Source organism: Acanthopagrus latus, chromosome 15, assembly GCF_904848185.1.
Source record: "Acanthopagrus latus isolate v.2019 chromosome 15, fAcaLat1.1, whole genome shotgun sequence".
Taxonomy (NCBI): Eukaryota; Metazoa; Chordata; class Actinopteri; order Spariformes; family Sparidae; genus Acanthopagrus; species Acanthopagrus latus.
Window position 1 is genome coordinate 20285435 of NC_051053.1, and position 17112 is coordinate 20302546.

The 17112-nt window shown below is 42.2% G+C and overlaps 1 protein-coding gene across 5 annotated transcripts in view; it reads right to left on the minus strand.

Annotated features, from left to right (window-relative positions):
• Positions 1-16292, minus strand: part of ccser2a (coiled-coil serine-rich protein 2a) — a 57022-nt gene extending 40730 nt beyond the window's left edge. For 2 of the 5 annotated variants that reach the window (XM_037123438.1, XM_037123434.1), the window contains exons 1-3: positions 15462-16292; positions 503-2007; positions 199-410 (exon numbers count right to left, since the gene is read on the minus strand). In XM_037123438.1, the coding sequence (XP_036979333.1) occupies positions 199-410; positions 503-1964 (1674 nt within the window). In that variant the 5' untranslated portion in view covers positions 1965-2007; positions 15462-16292. Of the gene's footprint in view, positions 1-198; positions 411-502; positions 2008-6860; positions 7031-7371; positions 7479-15461 lie in introns of those variants that run through there. The other 3 variants (XM_037123435.1, XM_037123437.1, XM_037123436.1) reach the window with 3 other exon arrangements.
• Positions 16293-17112: the final 820 nt, after the last annotated feature.

Genomic DNA, 17112 nt, shown 5'->3' on the forward strand with positions numbered 1-17112 from the left:
TATCACGTATAAACTGCCATATCGTTGATACAAGTGACCCACTTGTCACTTGTCGTTTGGGGTCGGAAACCCTAAAAGCAGTGGCAAGAAGTGGAACCACTGGCAAAATAATCTCAAGAAAGGCCAGATTTTAGGACTGACAAATAAAGAAAAACACATTTTGGTCAAAAGTCACCAAAGCGGTTAACTGGGACTCACCATGCTGTTGAGCTCAGAGTCATCATAGCTTTCACATGGATGTGCCCCAGGGCCCCCAAGGGGCTCAAGACCATCCTCATCCCACATGTAGGTTCCACCTGAGCTGTTGGAGGGTGACAGCTCCACAGATGAGGCCTGAAGGATATCACTCCGCTCTGAAGACAACACCAGTGGCCCCTGGGAGTCTTGCATAGGGCTTTCGTCTTTAGGTCCTGCAGCAGAATTAAAAACATGGGCTGAACTAATGGCACAAATGTAACACAAAAATGTAGTTGAATCTCCTTTCATTTCATTTTTTTTTTACCTTCAAGATCCATATTGTCCCAGTCAAGCGTCTCATTTAGAAAGCTGTGTAGGCGGGTTCGAGTATCATTGCCAGTTTTCCTGTTGTCAGGCAGGTCCCCATCGCTGAGCACATCTCCCACACTGTAAAAGTCATCTAAAAACTCCTCACTAGTATCGCCTCTGTCTATAGACGAGGCAGAAGATAAGGACATGTCTTCCAGAGGCTCGCCTGCTGTCTGGCAAGAATTCTGCCTAGGTACACCACTTCCTCCTTCTACTCCTCCATCTCCAGAGCTCCCATCACTGTCACTGTGTAAATCTGCTTTGTCAGCCTCATCAGTCCGCTCACTGTCTATTGCAATCCCTAACAGCCCCCTGCATTCAGGGGCAGTTGATGATCTGATATCCCCCTTGACCCTACCTGGAAATAGTGGCTTCTGCTGTTTGGTCTGCCCGGATCGAGGCAGCCTGTAGCCCAAAGGACTCCCAGAGCTGCCCAATGATTTGGTCAGCACACAACTGGGTAACAGAGGCTTCCTCAGAGCACTGGGGGTACTAGGTCCTGGCGGGATCGAGAGGGTGGGCAGAGAGGTGGCAACTGATGGTGTCTTATTGTACTGAAGTCCTCCAAGTCCTCCAGCTTGACCTCCTGAACCTCCAAGGCTACCATTCAGGCCTCCGAGTCCCAAACCCACTCTTCCATTGCTCAGTTGAGGGGGTTTGAGAAAACTGCTCCGAGGAGGCCGGAGCTGTGTGTTTGCCAGAGGCTTGGCTAGCTCTACAGCCCGGTTAAAAGAGAAGGAGCGTGTCATAGGCTGGCTGGTGGGTGAGGGAATCTGCTTGAAGTGAGTGAAGCTGTTAGAACGCACCATGCTGTCCAGTGCCATCGTCTTCAGGCTGTCACTGGACTGGGAGAGGCTGTCTTGAGAGCTGCTTCTGGGAGAGCTGGAGCCCAGTCTTGGTCTCACAAGGCGAGACTCTGACCCTGTTCGACCAGGAACGCTGCAAGCATTATGGCCCATTTTTGGACCTCCATTCAGTGGACTCTGTCCAAGCTTGATCCCTACTTTGGGACTCATCTTCAAGGATTGCCTGGGGATTGCCTTGGGACTGGACACAGCCACCATCAAAGAACCTGACCTCTTCATCTTGGGTGTCGCTGGAGACCCATTCTTTACGTCCTTTGCCAACGAGGGAAGGTGCAGTGGAGCCTTGTCTTCACCTCCATCTCCAGGGCTTGTGGGAGTGGTGGGGCTGGAGGGGGTTGTCCCCTCATCTCTCTTCCATTTCAGGGAAAAAGGAGAGGCACGGATCATGCCATTTGGGCGTGTTCCTGGGGGAGTGGTCTTACCATCCTGGGAATGCGTGGTAGGCTGTGTGGAACCATTGGACAAGGGGCTAGCACCGCCAGTCGAGGAGCGTCCACCGAACTTAGGCAGTCTGGATACCATGGCAGACCTGATGGGTGCTTTTTCTTCCATTAGATGCCAACAAAGGCATGGAGGAACACTAAATCACACACAACTGGGGAAAAAACAGACAGAAATACAAAATACGTCAGGATTAGATTCAAGTGTTCATGACTTGACATGGGACACTGACAAGCAGCTTTATAGGCCAATTCAGTCCTTAAAACTCATTAATGCCAACAGCTGCCACATTGTGCTGCAAATAATATAAATATAAATCAAATAATATAAATTAATCAAACCAATACTTTGCCTTACCATTGTCATACTTGCTGTAGAACAGTGATCTTAGCCTTTACTTTAGGTTTAAATAACAAGTAATGCACAGTAAGATTTCTGAATCACTACACTATAATACACTTTTACACACATTATATGTGTATAATTTTTCATCTTGTATTCATCACCTTGCTTTTGATTTAACCCTATTTGGCTCTTAACAATTTTGTTTAAAAGTTCCATTACAGGTTGCTTGAAAAAAGTCAAATATAGTTAAGAAACACACATCGGCAAATGCAGTCACAAACACTTATCTGTATTGGTATTCTGCAATGATAAAATGTAATGACACAAAGGGTAATCTTGTCCACCTGCTGCAGTGGTTGCATGTCTGACTCCTTTTCAAAGACCACTGACTGTGAGGAGTATTAGGGATTAATCTGGCAAGATTACAGGCTGAGTTGAGATTTTGTCATGGCAAGGCTTCCTTGATGCATTCAGAAGGTCATCTGAGAGACATAAAGACTACATGAGTCTGTCTTTATGCAGGTAATAATAATAATTAATATCCACAAATTTCAATCACACGTGGTGAATCTGATGTGTCTTCCTGAAACTTAATTGTACGTATTTTTGACTTTCTTTATAGCAGACAGCAAAAAACCTGTGAAACTGAATTTGGTTCATCCAACACAAATGTGTGCTTGGTATGATCCAATTGTTACATTCAATCTCCCAAAATTAAAGAGGAAATACATGCAAAAAACTGATCAGTCTTAATGAGAAGTTAACAGAAAAAAATGATAGTTTTCAAAGAGTTTCACACATGACATAACCTGTGGCTGGCACTGGCTTTGGAGGATAAGGCGCCAGAATGCCTTGCCAACAAAAAGATGGGCAAACGGATAGACACCGCCTGGGGGACAAGGGGAAACCAGTGCTGGGCAGGTGGCCAGCATACTGTGAATAGTGAATGGAGGATATACTGCATATAAAAACCAATGGAGGGAGAACACAGGGCCTTTTCCTTTCACTCATTGTTAGGTTAATTCAATTCCAATCAGCCATGTGACAAGTGTACATGTGTTTGTGGTGCACCTGCATGTTACATCCATCTGGTTAGTGCAGGAAGATTATTAATAGAAAAGTTAGTGAGATCCAGATGGCGGGTGCGGTTGGCAGAAAGTGACCCATCTGCACGAGAAGTCTGCAGACTTGATCCCGATGGATTTTAACCCAGTGTTGCCTGAACAATTTACTTTTTAAGAAATGCCTGCTGTATTGTTGCACCTAGATCAAGCAGCTTCTCCCATGTGGGTGCATCCCTTGACAAACTGGCACAGAGACACAAAGGCAGATACTGGAGCAAGCATCCACTCAACTTTTGTAAGTGGTGGGGGAGGGGTGTTGTGCTACAATGTCGGTCTCTTATTCTAAAAAGAAAAAAACTCCACTCCTACTCCTGCCAAACTGCCCCACATTCCCATGCACACACACACGTGTTTACAATCAGAGAGACACACTCACTACTGGCACAGTAGTGTCTGGCTATGCCATCATTCTAATCTGCTCTATAAACACACATGAGCACAAACACAAAAACACACAGTTACACACACACAAAATCAGGTCAGCATGTGCAAGCAGGGCACCAAAGCCTCTTTGCCCCGGGGAGCGGGTGGTGACTGTGTGTGTGTCTATGTGTGTTTAATGGAGAGCAATTAGATGTGGGGGGTTTTCGCCACTGTCAATGGCCTCAGATCCTCTCAAGTTTCATTCATATCCAGAGTGTCTGATCGCTGTTTCAATGTAGTGAATACACACACACACACACACACACACACACGCAGCCATTTACATTGTTCATCATCTGGGTCATCTCACTCATCACAGAGCCACTGGAAGATGTGTGTCTGTAGTGCTGATGTTTTTATTTAATATGTTGTTTTTTTACTTAAGTTACCAGCATTTACATTTATAAATGTTCCTAAGAGGGTTCTACAGCAAACCATGGTGACTTGGTTAACTGGTTGAGAGCTACTGTATTCACCTCTAATATTTCCTGTTACAGTAGTAGCTCATTCATGTCACATCACCACAGCCCCAGTCTAAAGTTGGGTAATGCCTATATTGACTTTTCATCACTGGTGCCCAATCTATACACAAGTCTTGGTGGCAATGCCAAACTATATGCTGTTCAAATTACCCCTGATAATTACACAGCACAGTTTTAACAAACGTCTCTCCAAAAATGGATTTTTAACTTTAGAAACTTGCCATGTGCATCAAGATAATTGTTCTTAAATTATTAGTTCTTGTTCAGAAACAATCACACATGCAATTTGCCCAAACAAACATATTTTCACAAAATTACTTGAAGCTTGTCAAAGAATCAGACAATAACACAAACAATCTGACCTAATACTCTAATACTAATCATATGAAATGGTTCCGTTACTCAGTGTTGCAGACACAACATGGTTGATACCCATCCCAGCACTCATTAAAAAAAAAGAAAGAAAGAAAACACACAGGTCAGCTCAAGAGGACCACAAATAAACAACAAGAGCCTAACTGACTGACACACATTCAGAGGTAGGGCAGTAAACCATGTTAGCCATCTGTCAAACTCTCAGATCTGAGAGCATGCCCATCCCCCCAGAGTATAACTCTAAATAAATATCCCAGCGCTTCACTTACATAAAGCACAAGGCCTTCACTAAACCCCACGTAAACCATGGCAAGGTACCTTCTGTGGCTCTGTACTGCATAATAGAAAGAAAGAAAATCTTTATAGTATGATGGGATGAATAATGTAAAGAAAACATTCCAACTTAATCCAAGGATATAATCATGCTGCCGTACAAAGAAAATATAAAGCATATTATGCAAACTGCACTCACTCATTTTAATCCAGCTCAACATCGCTGATCAAGAGCTACCATTTTGTACATTTTGTCCATGTTATGGAAAGGTCAGCAGCCAAGATTAAAATCAAATATCATATGTGGTTTCTCCTTGGTTTCAACGAAGATAATGGAAAAAGACAATGAATGAAAGGATAGCAAGTGGAAGAGGGGATCTGAAAAGCACAAGAGAAAGAGAGAGACATACTGTTAGAGAGTTTGAATAGGACAGACAAGACTTCAGGCACAGAGGGACCTTCTGCTAGACCCACAACTTGGCATCTCAGCAGTGATCCCTGTGTGTGAAATGAGCAGGAAAGTGAGATGATCTTTTCTTACTCTCTGTCATCCAGGGGACAGGGAATTTCTGTCTGTCTGCCAGTGAGTCTGTTTGGCCTTACTTTATTTCCGATTCAGAGGACAGCCAGACAGAAAGCACCTGGCAAAGATACAGGAAGGCTGAAAAATTGGATCTGCGAGAGTGCAGTTGTTCGTTGCTCTTCTGGCAAAGCTTTCACTTTTCAACTGCACACGCACTGCAGAGATGCATTCTTCAGGAGTAACAGGATGGATGCAGATAGGATGCGACAGCTCCAGGACTGTGATCTATTGGGTCATTGGGGCTACGCATGAATGGAGGTGCTCTACTACACACAGTAAATCCCCTATCCTGCTGTTTATCCCCACAGCCAGTCCGTCCCCATCTCCAAACTCTCGTAGCTCCCCATCAGTACAAAGCCTCAGCACCATCTCTCAATGCAGCAGCAAGTCAGGGTACATTCATTCCTGCTCTCTCAGCTTTCCTTCATTCGATTTTGAAAGGGCTATAATGGGGAGAATTTTATTTGACTTTATTCATACTGTGGGATCCCCTGAGAAAGATGTAGAGTAAGGAATGCCTGAGCAAAAATATCTCCTTTTCTATAATAACAGTATGAAAAAAAATAGTATACGATACTATTTATTTTCAATAATAACAGTAATAATAATAATTAATTAATTAATTTTTCTTCTTTCCTGTAAGTCGTTTATCTAAATTAATTATGTTTGTAGTACAAAAATCTATTTTGGGAGAAATTATCCCTTAGTTACTTTGTGTCAGCTATCTTTGTACTGATAATAAGTAAAAACAGAAAAGCTCTATTTCACACAGCATCTGCTAAACAGAAATGTGGCTGTGGCTATATTTTCATTATGTCATCTACAAACAATTTCCTGGCATTGATATTCTTTACACTGATTTGCGAAGGATATCACTGTTATGCAATAAACATAACTGAATGTTTCTTTGCCAACAAAAGGACCACTTTGACCATCTCTTTTTTCCAAAGACATTGTCAGTTTTGTTGGTACTTGCTGAGGTCACTTTATTTAAAGTTAACTATTTCCTGCGTAGTTTATTATTCCTAAACCCAAAAGCAGTGTTTGTAACTGCAGAGATTAAAAATGCAAAACAGAAAGTAGCTTCTGCAAGATATCTCAGCAATTCAGGTCCACATGGACTGTGGTCAAGCTAAGAAAATGAAAAGAACTCACGATAGAAGGTACAGTGGGGTAAAACACAGGAAGGATTGGATAGAGTGAGCTAGAAAAAGAAAATGTGGAAGGCAGCTGCAACTTGCCCTATGTCCAGCTTGGTAAGTGCTGAAACCAATTAAATGGATCAATGGTTACGCAACACCTATCATCCAGCTGCCGCTACTCTGAGACAAGATATTTGTTTTCAAGGAAACGGACCTCCCCAGGCACACACATACATAACCACAATCTTAGACTAGCTAACCTCTTGTCTCAGTCAGAGGGCTCATGTTAACCTCCTCTGCTTCTGCATCTGAACCAAAGCGCAGCTTCATTTGTACACTGGCAGAGTCCAGTGTCTCAGCGGAGTAATAAACGGGCCAGTCATCTGGGCAGGGGCAATAGTGGGCCACTGCTCGTTCCCTGAAGAGATTAACAGAGTGCCATTAAGGCCAGCTAATAGAATGAGACAGGGATGAAAGCAACACTGACGCTAGGCTAATGTGTATTGAGTGAAAGCAATACTGGCCTGAGTTGCAATGATGCTTAGAGATGCTAATCCAATAAGACAGCACAGAGGATTTGGTAATGCTGTATACTAACTCTGGTAGATCAAATGACAGAGGGCAGCAGACGAAGTGGAGAGAGGTAGAGAAAGTTAAGGTGTGACAACATCCACCAGACTACCACAGATGCATTCAGACACATCACATCACATAAATACATCTTGCATTTATTCTCCCATAATGTAGCACAGAAAAGTTAGAAAATATTACCTTAATTCAGTGAACCTATGTTGACAAGTCCAATCATTTCCATCCAATTAAAATAGGTGCTACGACCTGCCAAGTGACTCTGCACTTTGTTTCCTCCATCATCTGAACTGAAAGTAAGGCAGCGCCCAGAAGAGAAACAGGAAGACACTCATCAAAGGTTGATCTGCCTGCTGCCTCTCCTTGCATGTGTGCCTGTGTGTCATGTGACGTGTGTGTGCGTGTGTGTGTGAGTGTGTGCATGGATGGGTGTGTGGGTGGAGACTGAGCCTTCATGGGTGTGTTTAATATTTGATGGGGCATCTTTTAGCAGCCCCACTCAGTGTGCTTCAAGAGGAGAGGAGAGCTTTTGGGAGAATACACCAAGAGAAGAAAAGAAAAACACTACAAAGGCTAATTTCTAGTTCAAAATAAATTATTTGTAGCATCACCACAATATGGTACAAAGTCTAAAGACTAAAGCCAAGTAATGCTCCCAACATGAGAAAATGTATCTACAAGCTAAAGTGGCAATTTACAATGTGCACACTGCAGCCCTATAATGTCATGAGATCACCAGAGGGGATAATAAAAGAAAGCAGATCCTACCGAGCTCTCAGCTGCACATGAAAGGTGACTCCAGTAAAGAGGAATTTGTTGCTGTTCTCTTAAAGAGTCAGCGTGAATTCAATTTCCCACACTCATTTCATGGCTGACAGCACACTGGTTCCACTCAGTCAACCGTTTTCTGTTAAGTGCCGGCAGTAAAGCCATACAAGCATTGCCATTTCCTCAATATCTCCTGTTTGTAAGTGTCAAATGCCGAGATAAATCTCAGCAGGGAGTCTGATCCAACCCACACCAGCTACCAAAAAGGATTTCTATGGGCTACTTAAGCTTTTATATCAAGCCTCAATCAAATTCAGCTGTTCTAGACATACATGGTTATATTGGTGTTCTTCAAAAACATTTTTGTGGTGCTACGTTAATCTAAGATATTTAAACACAAACAGGATAGGGACAAATAAAGTCTGAACCAAAATGAGTCACCCTAATGACTAGTCACGACAAAAAAACACCCTCAAAAAGCCGCCCTGACTCATCCTTCAGAATGATTCTGCTGCACTCTTTCCGAGGCCCGATGCTGAGCAGCAGAAGTCTTGGTGGGACTTATATAAATCTTATTATCGTCACAGCCGCCCAGATGCTCACACTCCATAACACAATCACACCACTCCTCTCACAGCGTTACCATTTACAGTTTTAAGTGTATGTGTATGGCATGCACGGACAGACACACGAGAATCTGTTCCTTCTCATGTATGTGACCTTTACTTGAACCACACTCTGAGAAGACTGCAGTGAATTTTGGCAGCACAATTTAATTCTCACCTTCTGATTGGCCACAAGGGCTGAGAAAAGCTGATGAAGCGTCACCAGGCAACAGCGCAGGTGTCAATCACTGTCAGCAAGGTCATTAGAGCCGTTTATGTAGATGGAAGCAGCAGGCATGGAGGACAGCAGCCCGAGGCTTGCTTTTCTTTTTGAAGTCTAATCAAACTCCACTGACACCACGGAACATCATATAATTGACTGATCACACAGGTGGGATATCACACTACTGCTGCCAACATTGTATTCACTTAGTTGGAAGATAAAACTCAAATCTGAGCAAAAATGCAGCTCAGCTAAACTGACTCCATGCTGGAACGGCTGAGAATTACTAAGATAAAACAGATTCTCAAGGAAAAGTGATGTGAATGTAAATATGCTGGTTCAGTAGTTAAATCATATAATGAGGTAAGTAATGTACTACTGGGTTTTAATCAGTTCATGGAGCAACGGCCAAGCGTTAGTTTAATTTGGAGCTAAATCCAAATCCCTGCCCAATGAGCAGAGAGGTTTTGATATGCTGTTGAGTTAATTTTCCCTTTGTAAGTAGGGGCAAAGTCCTTTTACGCATGTCTTGCCACTCGGCAGCCATCTTGGCAACACCACCAGGCAGTAATTTCGGGCAAACAAGCCTGGCCGCTATCTAAATTAATAGGAGCCATAACTTCACTTTCAAAGGTCACATGGACATAAAAAAAAAAAAACTACGTATATAGAATCACTGTTCATGATAAAAAAAAAAACCTTGAAAAGTTTGGTGAGATCGCATAAAAATAAGTTTAAATTTTCCCAGGTTGACTGTGATAAAGAATACCATTTGCTTTGGATGGGGGAAATGTCTGATGCAACTGCAATCTCTGACGTTACAGACCTTTCAAATCAAAACGCTTTGAGTGCTCTGTCTCCGGTTAGAGAGCAGAAAGTTGAGCCCAACAAGCCTTATAACTGACATGTTAACAAACTGAAGAAGCATCCTGCAGAAGAGAGACACCATCGACTTCCCGTTTAAGTTCTTTATCTGATTTCCTTCAGCCTTATCTGCAAACTTCTTAGACAACTTTCCTATGTGTCTTTTTGACATTTTACATGTTCTGCCTTCATTTCCTCCTTAAATTTTCAGCTATTTCATGCAGGACAGGATAGAAGCTCAGGTTATGAGTTAGCTATGTTTAATGTCTCAGCCAAGTATGAAAGTAAGTCTTCAGTTGCTGAGAGTTGCATAGACCTTCAAAGTGTTCTCAGAGGGATCAACAGTGTAAGTATTATTGGTAATCATTCAATGTAACGTGCATAAAATATAAAAAATGTACAATATAAAAAAAAATAAAAACATTACCAGCTTCACTCGTAAAGCCATTACAACAAAGGTCATAAAAGACAGTTTCATGTAACTTTTATCAGCAGCACGCAGAAAGTGAGTTATACTGAGAGCATATTTCATGATCTGTTATTGAGATTGCACAGTTACCTTCTCTGAATGACATGAAAACATTTTGTATGACATGATGATGAGAGCATGAACTCTAACTGAACAATGACAGCCCAACAATATTTTCACAAGTGTCATGTTTTCAACTATATAACAATAGAGGCATGTGTACATGTGTAGGATAAGGCAATGCTACTAAAGCCCCTTAAGAGAGAGATAAATCACATGTTATGTTGACTCATGACCACCTTCACACACAGCCATTAACAGAGAAACTGCACTAGAGTCACATGCAGACTTCCTGGTCGACTGCATAGCTTTACCCCTTCCCATGTTTTCCCTCTCTTTTCTTTTAACCAAACAATGACTTCTCTCTCGCTCTCTCCTATATCGACAGCTATCAGACTGACATGCAAGTTAAATTAACACATCTACATCGTATCTATCCAGTGTGCTGTTGATTGGGTATTTGTTTTGATGTAAGCTATACTGCTAAGCTAATTTTTTATTGCCTGAGAAGAGAGAGATGTGGCTTTAAGAGAATGAACATAAATTATTCCATGACAAGGAGTCTGGGTTAAAGCCCAAAATATGAACCACAGTCTAAGCTTTTAATAGATCATGTCTCTTGTGGATTATCATCTGTGAATGGACAATACACTGCTATTAGGTCAACTTCCCCTATGTTCAACTTCCATCTTTTCCTGTGCCTCCTTCCTGTCGATTCATCATATCAAGCCGTCGCTCTCAACAAATGCTTACCCCAATCTCTCCTACTTCCTAAGGGAGCATATTTTTGTACAGTAACCGGCAAACAGTCTCGTACTGTATGAAGAGAGAACAAGGCCCCCTAACTTCAAATAAGGCCACAGTTGGTGGTTAACATCCATCAAGTGCCATGGCTTTGTGCCCGATTTTTCACAGGGTTGAGCGCTATTAGGTCAACTGATACAACTAGATGGGAACCTATCCAGAGAGCTGTCTGATACAATGGAGTAACCTTTATATTCGCCACAGGAGCCTTCTGGGATAAACTGATTGATTCTGCCATTAAATTGCTTTGAACACAAAAGAGACCCTAACACACAAACCACACACCCACAACAAGTGTTATAGTGTTTTAAGCTACTGCAGTTGAATTCTAGTTAAGAAGAGTAAATTCTTGTACATGCTCACCCTGCACAGATAGAAAATGATACATTGATACATCTAACAATAAAATGGTGAAATGTGTGGGAGAATTTATATTTTTTCTCTGGAATTACATCTTTGGGGAGGATTTGATTCCCTGCAGCACAAAAGAGATAAAGCGAGTGGTGTGTGTTTTCTTTGACTCACAAATACTTTAGCTGAGCCTGCCATGCAAAATCAGCATGTGACTATCAACTCCTTGTCTGTGCAGGTGAATGCATAGGCTGACATTTGTCCTTGCCTTTGAACAGGATGTGAAAAATGAGTCAAATGTCATTACAGTCAACACCTTAGCCATTATAAGCGTGTCACAGGAAATGTCACATGTTAGCCAGGGTGAAATGGAAGTTTAGTAGTGACAAAGACATGGCAGTGCTGAGTGACCAAAAAGAGGCAAATGAAACTGGTACAGTAAGATGAGAACACAGACACTCAGACGTTTTATTAAGTGGGCAGCGCTGTGGAAACGAGCCATTATGTCTGAGAAAAACGCCATTTAGAACAGATTCATATGGTGATTAAGAGTGACTCAGAAGTGTTTGTTCAGAGCAAACTTTCACCCTCCAGCACAGCTCAGTCTACAGCTCGTTCCGTGCCCTTTATGGCTGATCCTAAGGACAAAAAGACTCTATAATATCACATGACTCAGAGCTCTACTAAATGGATTAGTGCATGAGATGTAGAGGTTTTAAGGAGAGTGACCCTGTCACGTGGTACGGTGCATGCTCAATGCAGTTAATGAGAAGCAGAGGAGCACATACTATATACAGAAACTGATATGAGCCACAATGACAGCTGACATGATGGCAAGTGCCGACACCTGATGAGGCATATACTGAATATTACATGCTTCTGCTCTCAATATAGGAATAGCATGCAGTTCAAGTAACATATACAGTGCAGCCAATGGAAATTTAATGACTTCAAGTGTTTTCACAGATAATCAGGCCTCAGCTCAGGTACATATTGGGTGAAGCTGGAAGTTGGAAGATGTCAATCAAGCACACCCTTTGTATATGCCCACACAGCCATGAAAATAAGTCTAATTAGGCATTGTGAGAACACCTGTGAGGCTTTACATTATGCACATCATTATTCTTCAACACAGATGATGACTGCCAGCATCAATCTATATTTGGGAGGATGTAAAATACATAGGACATTCTTCCAGTCTATTCAAAGTGATTCAAAATCCCCCCAAAATGTAAATTAATCGATTATCTATTCATTTCCTTGTGGACGGAAAGTCGGGTGAAGTGTCATTTGTCGAGCTGCATAACAATGTTGCAGAATTCTTCCAACATATTAAGCAGATGGAGACTTTAGTATTCTAATTGTATCCACAAGTCACCGGATGGCCCTATATCATAAATTGATTTGAAAACACATTTTTAAGCACAAATCTTGACTGTAGCTGCTAAGCTAAAAGTGTTAGTGCACACTCTGTCTGGATCGGTTGCTGCGCTGGACTTTGCATCAAGGGTATAAATAATGTCCTTATAAATGAATTTGCAATCTTGGGTTTCCGGAGACTCAGATTACACAGGCTGAGCTGTTAGGAGCCATTTAATGTTTTTTCCGGATGTCTCCTTTTTTCTTAAGTCTCCTTCTACTTTGCTGTTTCACTGTGAAGCTTCAGAAATGTTTTGTTGACTACTCACCCGCCTTTCCAGTGGCATTGCAGTGAGCTGATAATGACTTAATTTTCTTTTCTGGGTAATCATAACCTACTATAGTTGAGCTGAATAGCTGAATTCCATTTAGCTGTTTTAGTTTCAAGGTGCTGGTTCACTGACATGGCTGACTGACCGAGACCCTTAACAGAGCAGAGCTATCGTTAATGTTATTAGTAACACATTTGCCTTTTCTACAATGACAAGTCAAAATGTGAGAAAATTATTTCTTGCATTTCAACAACTGCTGATCATATTTGACAGTAAACTGTTATCCTCAAGCCAATACACGCACCTGCTCCTACCACCCTGCATTGTGTTCATAATGACACCTGTGCAAACAAAAAAACAGAGGGACTCGCAGACAAAAACACTCCGCAGCATTCATAGCCCAATACATGTTTTCTTTTTAAACAGAAAAAAAGCAAAAGAGGTTTATACAACCTATGAAGTCATATAATAAGGAAGTTAACAAATCATGACATATCCACAACGCAAATGGGGCCTTATCTGTCCTCAACTGTGACATCTTTCATTTTTCTTTATTCAACATAGAAAATATTAACTGCATTTGAAATAAATACTACCTCAGGTTACATCTTCAGTTGTTTTCAGACAATCATCCCACAGGCACATGAAAATCACTCTTAAAGAGCACTCTCTTGTCTGCCGTTTTCTTTATTCAAAGGGCATTTCCTGATCATTAAAGGGATATTTTGCCGCAAGTTACTGTCAATATCTGACCCCGTGTCTGAGCATCTGAGACCCTGTGTCTATATTGCTGTACGCCTAGCTATTCCAAGCCCTGAAACATCTGTGGTCTTACCAAGGCAAAGGCAGAACTGATAAGCATGGCTAAGTATAGCTCTAATGATAGGCCACATACAGAGAGAGAAGAGGGCAAGGAGGATCAGAGAAAAGTCAATGTCAAATCAAGTCAGTGCTGGCTCTGAAAGCAACACCAACATACCCATGTAAACAAGCACAATGAACTATCCTGAATGACCTCATCTCTGGTCACTCTGCAATTAGATCCCTTGTTGATTCTGAACTGTAGTTTGTAGGGTGGTGGGTGTGCAAACAAAAGAGTTAGAGAAAATAGTGGGAGAACTAGAATGGGAAAGAGAAATGCCATGATCAGAGAGAAATTACAATATAACACATGATGACTGAAGACAGCTTGTGCCTGTCGGTCTGAGGAGCTGTTTAATACTAATCTTGCCCCTTCAGTCAGTGACTTCTGGTGTTGTCATACAAATCACTCACGCTGGTCTGTGCTGTTTTAGCAACATACAACCAAGCACACTTTAAAATGTTATCTGATGGCCTCCAGGTCGCTCTTAAGAGGCATGACAATGTCTTGGAATGACTACTGTATGCACAGTAATGTGTATAATGTGTATACACAAACAGTAATGACAGTGATGGTTAGGGCACACATGAGACAGTGGAAGGACCCCTCCAAACTGAACTGCAGTTTGGGGGGTCTTCAGCCACACAGTGGAGACTTTCAGCTGTTGTTGGGGGGAATCGGATTGTAAAGAGACCCTCAGCCAAGGTGGCGCTCGAGGACCTATGCCAACAGGTGCCTGAGGAACACACACATGGATTTGAATGTGCGTGTGTTTAAAAGCAACCCCACCCAAATACTGGAACACCAGTGAGTGTCCATCTCACTTACACTAAGGGCAATCAGTCACGCCTTATCCTAACGTGTACTGGCGCGTAGATGCCAGGGAGCTTTACACTGTCTGGGCTGTAACAGATCACAGCCTAAAATGGTACACACAGACACACAGTTATGAGACTGACCGACAGCAACTCCAGTTTGGTATCAAAATCTGAATATGTGAGGCTGCACTGCGTGGTATAAAAACCCGGGTTAAATTTGAGCTCCTGTCTGAGTGAGAGCATGAAGGCATGTGAGTCATCTTTAGTTACCCTTTAATCCTGACATGTGCATGAGGAAGACACACAAGTGGTGAATCGCAAAACGAGACTGTGTGGCATGGTGAGACACATGTCAAGCAGCAAGACTTCTTCCAATTAGTTTACATTGTGTGTGCACAATTTCTGGTAATAATCTGTTACATAATAAGCTACTTTTTATATGCATATTACATAAAGGCCTGGCCATCCTCATTCATGGTACAGTGACCATTTCCAGGGCATGTTATGACTGTGGGGGCTGATGCTGCTACGTTAGAAAACATGGCCTGCTCTGCTTCACTAGGCAGGAACACTACCATCCTCATCAGGAGCTGTTTTAGTTATGTGTTTGTGTTATGTACAGACTAGATATGTAACAAGATGTATTGCTATATAAAAAAGGTACCAAATGCAAGAGTAACTTTCATTGTTTCCTCATCATTTCCCAATCATAACAGGGCTTATGTAACCCAATACACGTATAATGAGATTGCACTTACCTGAATTACAACGTTTTAATCATATCTACAGCATCAACGATGGGTCAGCAGACGGTCCACTTGTTCGTACATGTTGGAAAGTACAGGCAGTCTTTCACTTTCTGGTTGAAACAGACTTTTCACGTTAAGAGTCATTCATGAAGTGATAGCTAGCCCATAGCCAAGAGTCCTTCTGTTACACGAGTTCAATGAAGAGCACTGCGCTTGATTAACCGTGATACAAAAGTCTGTTCCGTACCAAACGAGTCAGCAATGTTGAGTCGTGGACAGTTAAGACGAGCAGACCGGGAAATAAACACAGGAATTGTTGGGAATTTCCTCGCAATTCCATGAAGTAGTTCCACTTTGCCGTTAAAAACAGCCCGGAGCTACTGTTGTCACTGAGCCGTTAGTTGAAGTGTCACCCGACCAACTGATGATACCGAGCAGCACCGCCGTCTGGAACAGGCAGCGAATGAGCGTAAATAAAAGACGAAATCCTCACAAATAAAGCAAATAAACCGAATAAACTGACCGCAGCATGCGACCCACAACACGGTGACGGCTCAGCCTGACTCCAGCTTATCATTCCGACACCGTCCTCCGGCTTCCAGCGGGGCGGAGCGTCGACATGTCACCTGGGTCTCAAAGGGTGACACCGTGCCGCTAACCTCCGGGTGCCTGTTCGGCCTGCATCTGTGTTCCGTTTCTGGATCTTATCGTTCACTAAGTTTTGTTTTGTTTTTTCGGAGTGTTTCAGCTTCTTTAACTCAAATCACAGCTCCGTTCACAGAAAACAAAAATAGCTTGGAAACTACAGCCTTCCCGCTCGCCGTTGTGGTGACGTCAGAACGTAATGAGTTGTTGTGGCGTGTGGCTCTGTGCACGCGACTTCTGGGACAGCACAGTGACAGGCGCGGGGACTGCCAGAGCCGGTCCAAGGCTTTAAGGGGCCCTGGGCAGAATTTGATTTAGGGCCCCCAGCTTAATGCACCACCCACCTCAGCACCACCAGTATCAGCTGTATCATTTGTCCGTTGTACAGCTAACACACCCATTATCATGGCTTTCTGGTGAGCTGGACAGTAACAAAATGAACCAGCAGACATTGCTACAAAATACTGTAAACAAGTTAGCATGTCTGAGCAGATATTTACTCAAACCCAGTGACACTTAATTAAACATCTGAATTAGTAAATGAAGTGTTCCCTATATTATGATACCATAATTATTCAAATGTACCTTGTAGTCGCCGATATACGCTCTGAAAATAGGCTAGTTCTTAACAGATTAACTATTTTAATATGAAATGTGCAAAGATTCAGAACAGTCAACTACAAATAAATAGTTTCTAACTTGAAAATGATAAATGTTCATTGTGTAAAATAATGTAAAAGAGATAAATGTAATAATTGCATATAGACTTAATAACATAACACATCATACACACAAAATATATATTGATCAACCTGTCATGTGTGACATTATAAGAGGGGTCCTTGGGCCCCTCTTCTGGTATGGGGTTGCAAACGCGGCAATACTAAGCAAGGGCGTAGTTCACTTATGTGACCATACTTTCTAACTCATTCAGTTATCCTGAAGCATGCTTTATTTATGTTTTATATATTACTGTCCTTGCTTTTAAGTGTTTTATGTGTTTTTGTAACCCTAA